Source organism: Ceratotherium simum, chromosome 10, assembly GCF_057802395.1.
Source record: "Ceratotherium simum simum isolate JZ-2026a chromosome 10, ASM5780239v1, whole genome shotgun sequence".
Taxonomy (NCBI): domain Eukaryota; kingdom Metazoa; phylum Chordata; class Mammalia; order Perissodactyla; family Rhinocerotidae; genus Ceratotherium; species Ceratotherium simum.
Genome location: NC_141909.1, coordinates 64,723,199 through 64,737,446, shown reverse-complemented (window position 1 = coordinate 64,737,446; position 14,248 = coordinate 64,723,199). Strand labels below are relative to the sequence as shown.

The 14,248-nt window shown below is 40.0% G+C and overlaps 2 protein-coding genes across 2 annotated transcripts in view; one reads left to right on the top strand and one right to left on the bottom strand.

Annotated features, from left to right (window-relative positions):
• Positions 1-1,952, bottom strand: part of LHFPL6 (LHFPL tetraspan subfamily member 6) — a 276,970-nt gene extending 275,018 nt beyond the window's left edge. The window contains exon 1 of the mRNA XM_087436135.1: positions 1,872-1,952. The gene's annotated coding sequence lies outside the window, so the exon portion shown is untranslated. The remainder of the gene's footprint in view (positions 1-1,871) is intronic.
• A 7,782-nt stretch (positions 1,953-9,734) lies between these two features.
• Positions 9,735-14,248, top strand: part of COG6 (component of oligomeric golgi complex 6) — an 89,748-nt gene continuing 85,234 nt past the window's right edge. Inside the window, exons 1-2 of the mRNA XM_004443177.3 lie at positions 9,735-9,943; positions 12,538-12,681. Of these exons, the coding sequence (XP_004443234.1) occupies positions 9,791-9,943; positions 12,538-12,681 (297 nt within the window). The 5' untranslated portion in view covers positions 9,735-9,790. The remainder of the gene's footprint in view (positions 9,944-12,537; positions 12,682-14,248) is intronic.

Sequence of the window (14,248 nt, the reverse complement as noted above, 5' to 3'; positions counted from 1 at the left end):
GGTCTCTGATGAGGCTTACCTGAATATTCATTTTAACTGTTGAAAAATATTGATTTTAAGCACTTATATAGTTAGCCTTATAAAATATGATAATTAAGTAAACATTAAAAAGTGTTTTTTACATACAAATGGCTCTAAATATTTTTAAATTTTACAATAATTTCCCTCTCTTCATACTACTACATATTGCTTATTACATGTTACATCCGTAACTTCAAATTATTTCGTTTCTTTTTTTTTACAATTGTAAATGCAGAGAAGTACAAATAAACAAAACAGTGGGCCTTAATTATTGTATCTTAATAAGCTCTGTTAATATGTTCAGTAACACAAGTAAGATTAGAAAATTTCAATCCATTTGGAAAGGTACAAAATAAAAAGGGGAAACTTCCCTTCCACAAGAATGCCATCCTGAAAAAACACTCTAAATTTACATGTCTCTATTTCACACGCACAAGTGATCACATCATACATGCTCTAATACACCTTGTTTTCCCACATACTGGATTTTGACATTCTTTCCACGTTAGCATTTAAATCTCCTTCATAGCAGGTAACAGTTGCATAGTATTCTACTGAGTGAGTGCACCATAACTGATTTCTTCAGCTCTTTATAGATGGACACTTTGGTTGTTTCCAGTTTCCCTTTCTCCCTCCCTCCGTGCCTCCCTCCCTCCCTTCCTCCTCAGTAGGGACATCAAAAACACCTCCAGACATTGCTAAATGTCCCCCAAGGCCAAAATTGTCCCAGGTTGAGAACTACTGTTCTAAGCCATGAACATATGAATTATCTAATGCTACATAAGAAATTACCCCAAAACTTAGCCTCTTAAGAGAACAATCATCCTAGTTTCCGTGGGTTAGGAATTCAAGAGGGGCTTGGCTAGGCAGTTCAGGCTCAGAGTTTCTCATGAGGTTGCAGTCAGATGTTAGCTAGGACTGCAGGCCCCTGAAAGCTTAATTGGTGCTGGGGGATCTACATCCAGGTGGCTGGCTCTCTCACAGACTGGCAAGTCAGTGCTGGTTGTTGGCAGGAGGCTCAGTCTCTCTTCAAATGGGCCTCTTCCTTCTTTTCTACTCCCTCTCGCTTTTTCTCTCTCCCTCCCTCTTTCCTTTCTTTCTCTCTCTCCTTCCTTCCCTTCCTCCTTCCCTCCTTCCTTCCTGTTTCTTTCCTATTACAAACCATGATGTGAGGAATGTCTTTGTCCATATACTCTGGCATATTTGCATTACATCCACAGTAAATTCCTAGCGGTGAGAGTGCCGTGTTGTGAGGACATACAAACAGCCCTGTGGAGAGTGTATGGCCTGTAAATTATATCTCAATAAAGTTTTTAAAAATCTAATATAAATTGAGGGACTAAGTCAAGATGGCGGCGTAGGCAGACTCTGAACTCACCTCCTCCCACGGACACAGCCAATTTACAACTACTCATGGAAAAATTACCCCTGAGAAAGAACTGAAAACTGGATAAGAGGAACTTCTGCAACAAAGCACAATCCTAATTGAGGTGGAAGAGGCAGAAATTCCCTTCTGGAGAGGAAAAACGCCGCCTTCATAAGCCGCAGCGCCTCATAGCCGCCTGGGAGCAGCTCACAGGTATGCAGCCCTCCTTGGAGGCATGGGGCCCTGAGTCGGGGAGCGCCCCCGGTGTGGGCATTTTGTGGACCCAGCACAATTGAGGCGAGTGGCAGAATATCTGACTTTGCCTGCTACCAAAACGTTGGGGAATACCCCCCCCGAAAAGCTGGTTCACAAGGAAATTAAAACCGGCTCTTAAAGGGCCCACGTGCAAACTCACCCGTTTCAGAAAGCAACCTAAAATCACCAGAAAGAAAGGTGCACAGTGCTTTGGTGAAACGAGACTCACCTAATAGGCCCTGTGTGCATCTCGGTGAGAGGTGAGACATCTCCAGGGACTGGGACATTGGCGGCAGCCACTGTTATGGCCTGGTGTGGGCTTGCTGACACAGACGCCATTGGAGTCCTCCCTGAGGTCGGCTAGCCCAGGGTCTGCCCCACCCACTAAAGCACCGATTTAATCCAGCTCAGCCAGGGCTGGCAGCCCACCCTAGAGACTGGCCCCACCCAACAACAAGCCCTCAGGCAACTGGTGGGCCTGCATAGATTGGTGAGTAGATTCCCTGCAGCCTGGCAACTGAGCCGACTTCAGTGGGGCAGGGCGTGCACAAGGAGTGGGTGGAGAGTGTGGCGTGGTGGTGGAGGGTGTGGGGCTCCCACGGTGGAGAGACTAGGTCAGCTTCAGGAGCTTGGGGCGCCCACACGGCGCAGGACTGTGTTGACTGTGTGTATGGACCTGTGGGCGGCAGGGCTTGTCAGCTGCAGAAGACTTGTGCTTCTCAAAGACCCACATAGGGGGTTTGACACACCTTCCAAAGCCTGAAACAATTGGGTGCTCCTGTGCCTGAGGCCAGCCCCACCCAGCTGCAATCCTCAGAGAGCTGAAAAGAGACCTAAATGCTGGAGGCTTATAGCAATTGTAAACCCCTGAGCCTAACAACCTGCCACACTGGGGGCCTACTCACTTAAAAGTAATACTGCAACACAAATGTGGTATTAGAACTTGCAGCCAACTGTGCTGGGGCTCCCCACACCTGATAAAGAGACTGAAGGGCCCACAACAACTACAAGCAGCTGAGCATTACAACAGCTGGCCAGGGGCATAGATCAGCCTCCCTGGGCACCTACAGAGAGAGCAAACAGGCCACAACAGAAGGACACACCTAGCCCACATAGGGGTCACCCCTGGAACGTTGAGAACTGAGGGAAGCACACGGCAGGCCTCCTAAGCCATCACTTACATAAGGTCACCTATCCAAGAGCAGGAGACATAGCTGACCTACCTAATACATAGACACAAGCACAGGGAAAGAGGCAAAATGAGGAGGTAAAGGAATACATTCCAAGTAAGGGAACAGGACAAAACCCCAGAAAAGGAACTAAGTGAAACAGAAATGAGCAACCTACCCGACAGAGAGGTCAAACAAAGAGTGTTAAGGATGCTCACTGATCTGGGAGAAGAATAGATGAACTCAGTGAGAATGTCAACAAAGAAATGGAAGATATAAAAAAGAACCAATCAGAAATGAAGAATACAATACTAGAAATGAAAAATTCACTAGAAGGACTCAAAAGCAGAGTAGAGAATACAGAAGAACGGATCTGCGAGCTGGATGAAAGACTAGAGGAAATTACCCAAGCTGAACAGGTAAAAGAGAAAAGAATTAAAAAGAGTGAGGACAGTCTAAGGGACCTCGGGGACAACATCAAGCACACTAACATCCGTGTTATAGGTGTCCTGGAAGGAGAAGAGCGAGATAAAGGGGCAGAGAATCTATTTCAAGAAATAATAGATGAAAACTTCCCTAACCTAAGGAAGGAAACAGACATCCAGGTACAGGAAGCACAGAGAGCCCCAAACAAGATAAACCCAAAGAGGCCCACACCAAGACACATCATAATCAAAATGTCCACAATTAAAGATAAAGAGAGAATCCTAAAAGCCACAAGAGAAAGACAATTTACATACAAAGGAAACCCCATAAGGTTATCAGCTGACTTCTCAGCAGAAACCTTACAGGCTAGAAGAGAGTGGCACGATATATTTAAAGTGCTAAAAGGAAAAAACTTACAGCCAAGAATACTCTACCCAGCAAGGTTATCATTCAAAACGGAAGGAGAGATAAAAAATTTCCCAGACAAGCAAAAATTAAAGGAGTTTGTCACCAAGAAACCAGTGTTACAAGAAATGTTAAAGGGACTTATTTAAGGGGAAAGGAGAAGACCACAAATAGGAAAAATTATCTATTTCCATGACAAGAACGTAATGGATACAAATGCACAAAAAAGAGGTTAGATATGATATCAAAAACATAAAAAGAGGGAGGAGGGGAGTTAAAGAGTAGAGCTTTCAGACAGAGGTCAAACTAAAGAGACCATCAATTCTGTATAGAAGAAGAAAGGAACAGAGAAGGATGACTAAAACACTGAGAAAAAAAAAGTTAAAAAATGGCAGTAAGTACATACTTATCAATAGCTACTTTAAACGTCAATGGACTAAATGCTCCAATTAAAAGGCATAGGGTGGCTGACTGGATAAAAAAACAAGACCCATATATATGCTGCATACAAGAGACACACTTCAGACCTAAAGACACTCACAAACTGAAAGTGAAGGGATGGAAAAAGACACTCCATGCAAATGGCAATGAAAAGAAAGCTGGGGTAGCAGTACTCATATCAGGCAAAATAGACTTTAAAACAAAAACTGTAAAAAGAGACAAAGAAGGGCATTACATAATGATCAAGGGAGCAATCCAACAAGAGGATATAACACTTGTAAATATCTATGCACGCAATGTAGGTGCACCTAAATATATAAAGCAATTATCAACAGACATAACAACAGAAATAGACAGTAACACAATAATAGTAGGGGACTTTAACACTCCACTTACACCAACGGATAGATCATCCAAACAGAAGATCAATAAGGAAACACTGGCCTTAAATGACACACTAGAACAGATGGACCTAGTAGATGTGTACAGAGATTCCATCCAAAAAGAAGAATACATGTTCTTTTCAAATGCACATGGAACATTCTCCAGGATTGATCACATATTAGGCCACAAAACAAGTCTCCATAAATTTAAGAAGATTGAAATAATACCAAGCATCTTTTCTGACCACAATGGTATGAAACTAGAAATCAACTATAGGAAGAAAATCAGAAAAGCCACAAATATGTGGAGATTAAACAAAATGCTACTGAACAATGACTGGGTCAACGAAGAAATCAAAGAAGATATCAAAAAATACCTGGAGACAAATGAAAATGAAAATACAACATGCCAGAATTTATGGGATACAGCGAAAGCAGTTCTAAGAGGGAAGTTTATAGCAATACAAGCCTATCTCAACAAACAAAAAAATCTCAAATAAACAATCTAATGATGCATCTAAAGGAACTGGAAAAAGAAGAACAAACAAAGCCCAAAATCAGTAGAAGAAGGGAAATAATAAAAATCAGAGAAGAAATAAATGAAATAGAGACTAAAAACAATAGAAAAAATTAATAAAACCAAGAACTGATTCTTTGAAAAGATAAACAAAGTTGACAAACCTTTAGCTAGACTCACCAAGAAAAAAAGAGAGAAGGCTCAAATAAGTAAAATCAGAAATGAAAAAGGAGAAATTACAACAGACACCTCAGAAATACAAAAGATTATCAGAGAATACTATGAAAAGCTATATGCCAACCAATTCGACAATCTGGAAGAAATGGATAAATTCTTAGAATAATACAACCTTCCAAAACTGGATCAAGAAGAAGTAGAGAATTTGAATACACCAATCACCAGCAAGGAGATCGAAACAGTAATCACAAACCTCCCCAAAAATAAAAGTCCAGGACCAGACGGCTTCCCTGGTGAATTCTACCAAACATTCAAAGAAGACTTAATACCTATCCTTCTCAAACTCTTCCAAAAAATTGAGGAGGGAGAGAAGCTCCCTAACTCATTCTACAAAGCCGACATTACCCTGATACCAAAACCAGACAAGGACAACACAAAAAAAGAAAATTACAGGCCAATATCACTGATGAACATCGATGCAAAAATCCTCAACAAAATACTAGCAAATCGCATACAACAATATTTAAAAAGATTATACACCATGATCAAGTGGGATTTATTCCAGGTATGCAAGGATGGTTCAACATTCGCAAATCAATCAACATAATACACCACATTAATAAAATGAAGAATAAATATCACATGATCATCTCAATAGATGCAGAGAAAGCATTTGACAAGATACAGCATCCCTTTCTGAGAAAAACTCTGAATAAAATGGGTATAGAAGGAAAGTACCTCAACATAATAAAGGCCATATATGAGAAACTCACAGCTAATATCATCCTCAATGGTGATAAACTGAAACCTAACCCTCTAAGAACAGGAACCAGACAAGGATGCCCACTCTCACCACTCCTATTTAACATAGTACTGGAAGTCCTAGCCAGAGCAATCAGGCAAGAAAAACAAATAAAAGGGATCCAAATTGGAAAAGAGGAAGTGAAACTGTCACTATTTGCAGATGACATGATCTTATATATGGAAAACCCTAAAGAATCTGCCAGAAAACTTTTAGAAGTAATAAACAAATATGGTAAAGTTGCAGGATACAAAATCAACGTACAAAAATCAGTTGCATTTCTATACACTAACAATGAAGTAGCAGAAAGAGAAATTAAGAATATCATCCCATTTACAATTGCAACAAAAAGAATAAAATACCTAGGAATAAACTTACCCAAAGAGGTGAAAGAGCTGTACACGGAAAACTATAAAACATTGCTGAAAGAAATTGAAGAAGACACAAAGAAATGGAAAGATATTCCGTGCTCTTGGATTGGAAGAATTAACATAGTTAAGATGTCCATACTTCCTAATGCCATCTATAGATTCGATGCAATCCCTATCAAAGTTCCAACAACATTTTTCACAGAAATAGAACAAAGAATCCTAAAATTTATATGGAACAACAAAAGACCCCGAATAGCTAAAGGAATCCTGAGAAAAAAGAACAAAGCTGGAGGTATCACACTCCCTGATTTCAAAATATACTACAAAGCTACAGTAACCAAAACAGCATGGTACTGGCACAAAAAAAGACACACAGATCAATGGAATAGAATTGAAAGCCCAGAACTAAACCCACACATCTATGGACAGCTAATCTTCGACAAAGGAGCCAAGAACATACAACAGAGAAAAGAAAGTCTCTTCAACTAATGGTGTTGGGAAAACTGGATAGCCACATGCAAAAAAATGGAAGTGACCCTTACCTTACACCATACACAAAAATTAACTCCAAATGGATTACAGACTTGAACGTAAGACCTGAAACTATGAAACTTCTAGAAGAAAACATAGGCAGTACGCTCTTCGATATCGGTCTTAGCAACATATTTTCAAGCACCATGTCTGACCGCGCAAGAGAAACAATAGAAAAAATAAACAAATGGGACTACATCAAACTAAAACCCTTCTGCACAGCAAAGGAAACCATCAACAAAACAAAAAGACAACTTAGCAATTGGGAGAAGATATTTGCAAACCATACATCTGATAAGGGCTTAATCTCCAAAATATATAAAGAACTCATGCATCTCAACAACAAAAAAACTAACAACCCAATTAAAAAATGGGCAAAAGACCTGAACAGACATTTCTCCAAAGAAGATATACAGATGGCCAACAGGCACGTGAAAAAATGTTCAACATCATTAACTATCAGGGAAATGCAAATCAAAACTACAATGAGATATCACCTCGTGCCCATCAGAATGGCTATAATTAACAAGACAGGAAACAACATATGTTGGAGAGGATGTGGAGAGAAGGGAACTCTCATACACTGCTGGTGGGAGTGCAAACTGGTGCAGCCACTATGGACAACAGTATGGAGATTCCTCAAAAAATCAAGGATAGAACTACCATATGATCCAGCTATTCCACTGCTGGGTATTTATCCAATGAACTTGAAAACACCAATGGGTAAAGATACACGCACCCCTGTGTTCATTGCAGCGTTATTCACAACAGCCAAGACTTGGAAGCAACCTAAGTGCCCATCAAGGGACGAATGGATAAAGAAGCCATGGTATATATACACAATGGAATACTACTCAGCCAGAAGAAACGATGAAATCCAGCCATTTGTGACAACATGGATGGACATTGAGGGTATAACGCAAAGTGAAATAAGTCAGAGGGAGAAGGTCAAATTCGGTATGATTTCCTTCATTAAGCAGTAGATAATAACAACAATAAACAAACACATAGACACAGAGATTGGATTGGTGGTTACCAGAGGGGAAGGGGGAAGGGAGGAGGACGAAAGAGATAATTTGACACATGTGTGCGATGATGGGTTGCAATTAGTATTTGGGTGGTGAACATGATGTAATCTATGCAGAAATAGAAGTATAATGACGTACACCTGAAATTTATACGTTATAAACCAATGTTACTGCAATATACAAACAAAAAAATCTAATATAAATTAATATTTTTATCACTTAAACACTTTTTCTATTTACTTCCCTTCTCACTTTTTTTAAAAACAACTTTGAGATATAATTCAAATAACATACAATTTACCCATTTAAAGTGTACAGTTCAGAGGTTTTTAGTATATTCACAGAGTGGTGCAACCATCACTGCAATGTAGGTTTAGAACATTTTCTTCATCCCCAAAACAAACCTGTATCCAGGAGCTGTCACTCCCTGTTCTCTCTTCCCAACAACCCCTTCCCCCAGAACCACTAATCTACTTTCTATCTCTATAGATTTACCTATTCTGGAGATTTCATATAAATGAAATCATACACTATGTGATCTTTTGTGACCCTCCTCACTTTGTGTCCTAGCATTGCCATTTATTTTAAATTATATATATTTTTAAGTTCCACATTATTGTTTTATGCAGACAAGATTTATTGAGATGTACATACTTATGCATGCCCTTGATAATTCAATTTTGGTCACATTGAATTTGAATTTATATATTAAAGAGGAATGGTATCTTTACAGTATTGTGTCTTTCTGTTAAAGAGTACAATGTATCTTTTCATTTATTTTAGTTTTACGTTTCCTCAGTAATGCTTTAAAGTTTTGTCTAGGGTCTGCGTATTTCTTATCGAAATCACACCTGGATATTGTGTTTTTTTGGTCTTTCCTTTTCTTTTTGCTAGTTGAGCCCTCTCTTCTTCACTTACCAAAATAGAGATGAGTGATTTTGTCAGAACTTTCTTGATATATAAAACAAGACAAATTAAGGACAAAAGCTAAATGGGTAGTGTTTCAGAAAAATATTTCACAAGAGGTTCAGAGATTTTATACTGATTTAAATTTTAAAAAGTGAGAAAAGAAAGAAAGAAAAAATAACGATGTTTGTCATCTAGACTTTCCTGAGATTTTATTTCTCACCTTGTCACTTCCTCGTCCTTACTCTACAGCTACACCGGCTATGGCCTGTCTGTGGAGCAGCCACGTTCCTTCTTGTCTTTGGGCCTTCCATTTACACTGTCTCCTACCTGGCAATGATTTCACCCCTTGTTTTAGATTCTCTCTCAAATCTCAGTTTAAACGCCAACTCCTTCCCAGACCCGGATCAAGTAGGCCCCTCCCTCCATTACCCTCTTTCACTTCACTTCCTTGCGAGCACGCAACACAACCAAATAATATTTAACTCCTTTGTTTCATACACATAATGTGGATCCCCCAATGCCTACCAGACTACCTGGCACATAACAAGCCTTCACTAAATACTTAAAAAAAATTAGGTAGAGTGAATTTAATTAGAATTAACTTTTACTGAACGTATATGCCAGGCACAGGTCTCAGTGTATCTTACTTATGCTTAGCTCAGACCTTCGCAGATTCAGGATTCCGAAGTTTTCTTAACCCTATGAATCTTAATCTCCAAACTCTAAATCTGACTTCAATTTCGCAGCACTTCACGAATTCTCGCACCAGACTGCTCCCCCCAACTCGAGGATCCTGCCCCACCTCCCGTCTCTTCACCCTCTACGCATCTAAGAGCGCCTGGCTGAGCTGAGTCGTCCTGGCAGAGCCTTCCGAGGGCGCATGCGCGGCACGCTGCGCACATGCGCACTACTCGCGCTGCCGGCGCCCGTCCTAGCCTGGGGTTGAGGTGGCGGCCGCCGAGCCGGGGCCGGGCGGGACGGGAGGTCCTATGGCCGAGGGCAGCGGGGAAGTAGTCGCAGTGCCCGCGTCCGGGGCTGCCAACGGCCTCAGCAATGGGGCAGGTGGGACGTCGGCGCAGAGCAACAACCCGCTGGCACGCAAGCTGCATAAGATCCTGGAGACGCGGCTGGACAACGACAAGGTAACCGGGGCTGGCGGGGCCGAGGCGGGCCCCGGGCGGTCTGTACCGCACTACCGCCATCTCCCTGGTCCCCGCCGCGGAGGGGACCCCAGAGCCTCGGGAGCCGCTGCTCTGCCGGCGCGGGGCGCGTGAGAAGGGGAGGCCGAGGAGCCCCTGGGAAAGCGAGGAGGTTTCCTGGGTGTTACCCCTGTTTAAAAGGTTCCTCGAAAACTCTGGATCCGGGAGGCAAGTGGTGGAGTCCCCCTATCCCGGAGGTGTTGGGAGGTCTGAGCAGGCAGGGAGGAGAGGAGAGCACGGGGCAGGATAAGGAACCGAGTGACAACACAACTAAAATGATTTGCGGCGCGAAAGAACTACCGGCTGCTCATGGCTCAAATGAAATAATATCTACTGGTTTGTGTGTTTAGCTAAGCACTGTCTATGGTGTGTGGGCAGCCTCATGCTGTGTTTCTTGACAAGAGAAACTGTCCGCGTGCTCTCCCACGTACCTCCTGAAACTTAGACTGGACTTGCCAGCTTCTGTCGTAGCTGGTTATCTCCTCTGTATCACTGAGTCGCCAGGTAAATTGGCCATGCCAACGAAGTGAGAACTTTATAGATAAATTTGTAGGTAACTGAAAATAAGCTGTCGATAAGAATTTGACTCCTATGTGTAAAAAATAACATTATACGGGCTCTGGGGCCACCACTTATTACAGAATTGTGCATTATAATGGTGCATTATGATTTGAGTAAGTTACTTAACTCCTGTAAGCTTATGTTTCATCATTTCTAAATTGGGAATACTGCTTGTAACTTTCTCAGGATAGTTGTGAGGGTTCAGTGAGAGAATGCAGGGGAAGTGCTCAGCACAGTGCCTGGCACTTACTGTTTCTTATTAAATATTAATTTTATTATACAATTTATTAAGTGTTTAAAGTAATATTGACATTTATTATCTCTTTAATGCAGCTACTAGATACTGTAATAAATTAATATGTCCTTTTTATCTATGAGAAAAATAAGGTATGGAGAACATGTTAAGTCATATAACTAGGAACTGGTGGAGTTGTTATTTGCACCCGAGTGTGTGATTTTTGTTCATTCAGCATTTACTGACTACTTCTTTGAGCCAGGCCCTAGAACATTTCAAGGCTGTAGTCAAAAGAAACAGCTTTATTTTATGGGGTTCTTTTTTTTGTTACATTAAATATTTGTAGCTGTAAAGGTATTTTTGCTCTCTCTTAAGTATTAAATTGAATTTAAGTAGTTTTACTATTTTTGTCAATCCAGCCAATATTTCAGAATAACATTGTAACCGAAATATGGAAGGGTAAACCTGTTAGAATATCCGTTAGTTCAGGTGTAAGAATTTCTATCTGTAGGATTTACGGTATTATTGTACATCTTGGGTGTGGTCCTCTGCCCTCTCTCCTCTATCCATATTCTCTCATAGGAGAACTCTCTTATTTTCATGGTTTTAAATAGCAAAAAGCATGATGATTCTTAAATTTATAACCCTGTCCTGACGTCTCTACTGAGCTCCAGATTTGTGCCATCAGTTGTCTGTATGACACCTCCAGTTGGATACCTGATTGCCATCATAAAAATTTAATATGGACGGAGCTCTTGATTTTTCTCCAAACTGGTTCTGCCCCCACTGTTAGTAAAGAACATCACCATAAACCATGCAAGCAAGAAGTGTAAAAGTAATTTTTTGTCCTGTCATTTTTTCACATCCCACTAACAAATCCTATAGGCTCTAACTAGAAAAACGTTTTTTGAAATGTCTCCTCTTCATTTCATCTGCGGTGCTACAGTCTTGGTCTAAGCCAGTATCAAATCTTGCTTGGCTTCTTTTAATTTGTTCCTACCTGCTTCCTTTCTTGTCCCCTTCCACCATCCATTCTCACAAAGTTGGAATAAACTTTTAAACATATAAAGCATATTACATTACTCCTTTGCTTAAAACCTCTAGTAGTTTCCCGTAGTGTTAGTCACACTGGCCTCTCTGCTGCTCTAGAGTCCTTGTACTCATTGTTTCGTCTGCCCGTGGAAGGCTTTCCCCCTGTGGATGCCTCTTTCCTACCATCCAGGCCTCAGTTCAAAAGTTGTTTTAGAGAGGGCTTCCTCTCTAAGATCCTTTAACTTCTGCTCCCAGTTGCTCAGTTCCTAGCTGGAGGCTACCAGTGGTATTTATTCCTTATATATATATTCTTCCAGAGATAGTTTATGGATTCACATAATGCGTGTATGTAAATACATAAAGATTTATGTGAGTACATAAAGAATTTCCACCTTCTTTTAAATGGATATATCAGAACTTCTTTAACCAGTCCCCTTTAGATGGACATTAAGGTTATCTCTAATCTTTACAGTTCCAGACAATTCCACAACGAATAACTGTATATATGCCACAGTGTACAAGTAAGTATATCCTTATTGTATTTCAGAAATAAGCTTACTGTTCAGTAACGTGAAGGTAATCCAGTATTTTTTTGCATCGTTTAATGGAAACAAATTATTTGAAAATGATTTCATTAAATTTTGACTTGAGATTAGGAAAACATTTGAAAATTGGTCTGAATAATTTTCTTCTATTATCATTTCTGTAGGAGATGTTGGAAGCTCTCAAGGCACTTTCAACCTTTTTTGTCGAAAATAGTTTGCGGACTCGAAGAAATTTACGTGGAGATATTGAACGCAGAAGTTTAGCCATCAATGAAGAATTCGTAAGCATTTTCAAGGAAGTGAAGGAAGTATGTAAACTCTTTTCATTTATCATTTATTGAGAATTTGCTATATGCCTGGCTCTGTGCTAAGTATTTTTATGAATTAGGTTGACATGTTTGCTATTCATGTACCAGGTTCAAATAGAAAATTTAACTACTTGCTCCAGAAGCATCTAGGTCTTTCTTTGGATTAGTGTGATTTCTGAATCTGTGACCTCCACTGATGCTACTTCTTAGAAAGTTGTAAAGTTTTTTCGAGGATATTCTGTTAGGAATTTTAGCTTTTTTAATAACAACAACAAATCATTTCTTTGAATGGTTTTCTGGTGGAAGTAATCCCCTCATTGAATAAACATCCATTGGATAACCACTTCTCCATTGGAGATTAATTAAAGTTGAGTTACTTTAATACATCCTAAATTATGAAATTTTCAGATTGATTAAGATCAATATTTTAATGCATAAATGATTCATCATATTTGAGTGAGCAATCTATTCACTATAGGGTAAAAATGAGTTTTATTTTTCATGTTATATTTTGGTTATTTATTATGTAATATATTGTTAACTGTTACATAGTAATATTAACATAGTTAATATTTCTGTGTGAGTTGTATGAAAGATTTATACATGGTTTCAGTGAGTCCTTAATAAAAACAGATTATTTTTAACAGTTTAATAGGATTTCATTGACTGAAGGCTAATAATCTGGAAGGTTGAAAGGAAAATTTAGCAGTGTTCGTAGAAACAGGAAGAGTGATAGTAGCCATGAGCACATCCAGATTGTGGTCTCTAAATACTGTTTTCCCACTGAAAGGAACAATCTTATCAGTAGCAGAAAGCAAGGAAGCTATCTAAGACTATTGGGAAAGACTAGCACTAACCTGAAGAGGCTTCTACTGGCCAAGTAGGATGATTTGAGCGTCAGTAAGAATAACTCAGTGGACTGAAACACAGTTTAAGTCTGTGAAGACATAATGATACTGAAAGCCAACAGAACCCTCATTAGTTATCTTTGGTGGATATAAAGGAACAAACTTACTATTGTGAAAACTGCTAAATAAAGAGTCAGGCATTTATCCTGTCTTTTGTACCAACTACATACAATAGCTGAGGGGAGGCTTTTCTTTATAGAAATATTCCATCTAATAAATTAAGAAGAAATGATAGAGTTAGAGGATTTTGCAACCGCTCTTGAATTTATGGATCTAGCTCAGGGTTTTTCAACCTTGACACTATTGACACTCTGGGCCAGATAAATGTTGGGGAGTGTCTTCTGCAATGTAGAATGTTTAGCAGCATCCCTAGCCTCTACCCACTAGATGCCAAGAGCACCAATTTTTCCCCAGTTGTTCCAACCAGAAATGTCTCCAGACATTGCCAGATGCCCCCCTAGGGGGCAAAATTGCCTGGTTGAGAACCACTGATCCAGCCATTGGTCCTCACTATCTGCTAATCTCACCAAAAGAGGAATAACCATATATGTGACTCTAATAAGGTATACAACACCACCTGTGAAGAATTCTTGCCAGAAAATTGAGTCAGAATATAATCAAGCTTCTAGATTTAACTGCCAGTTTATAGGAAATCCTGG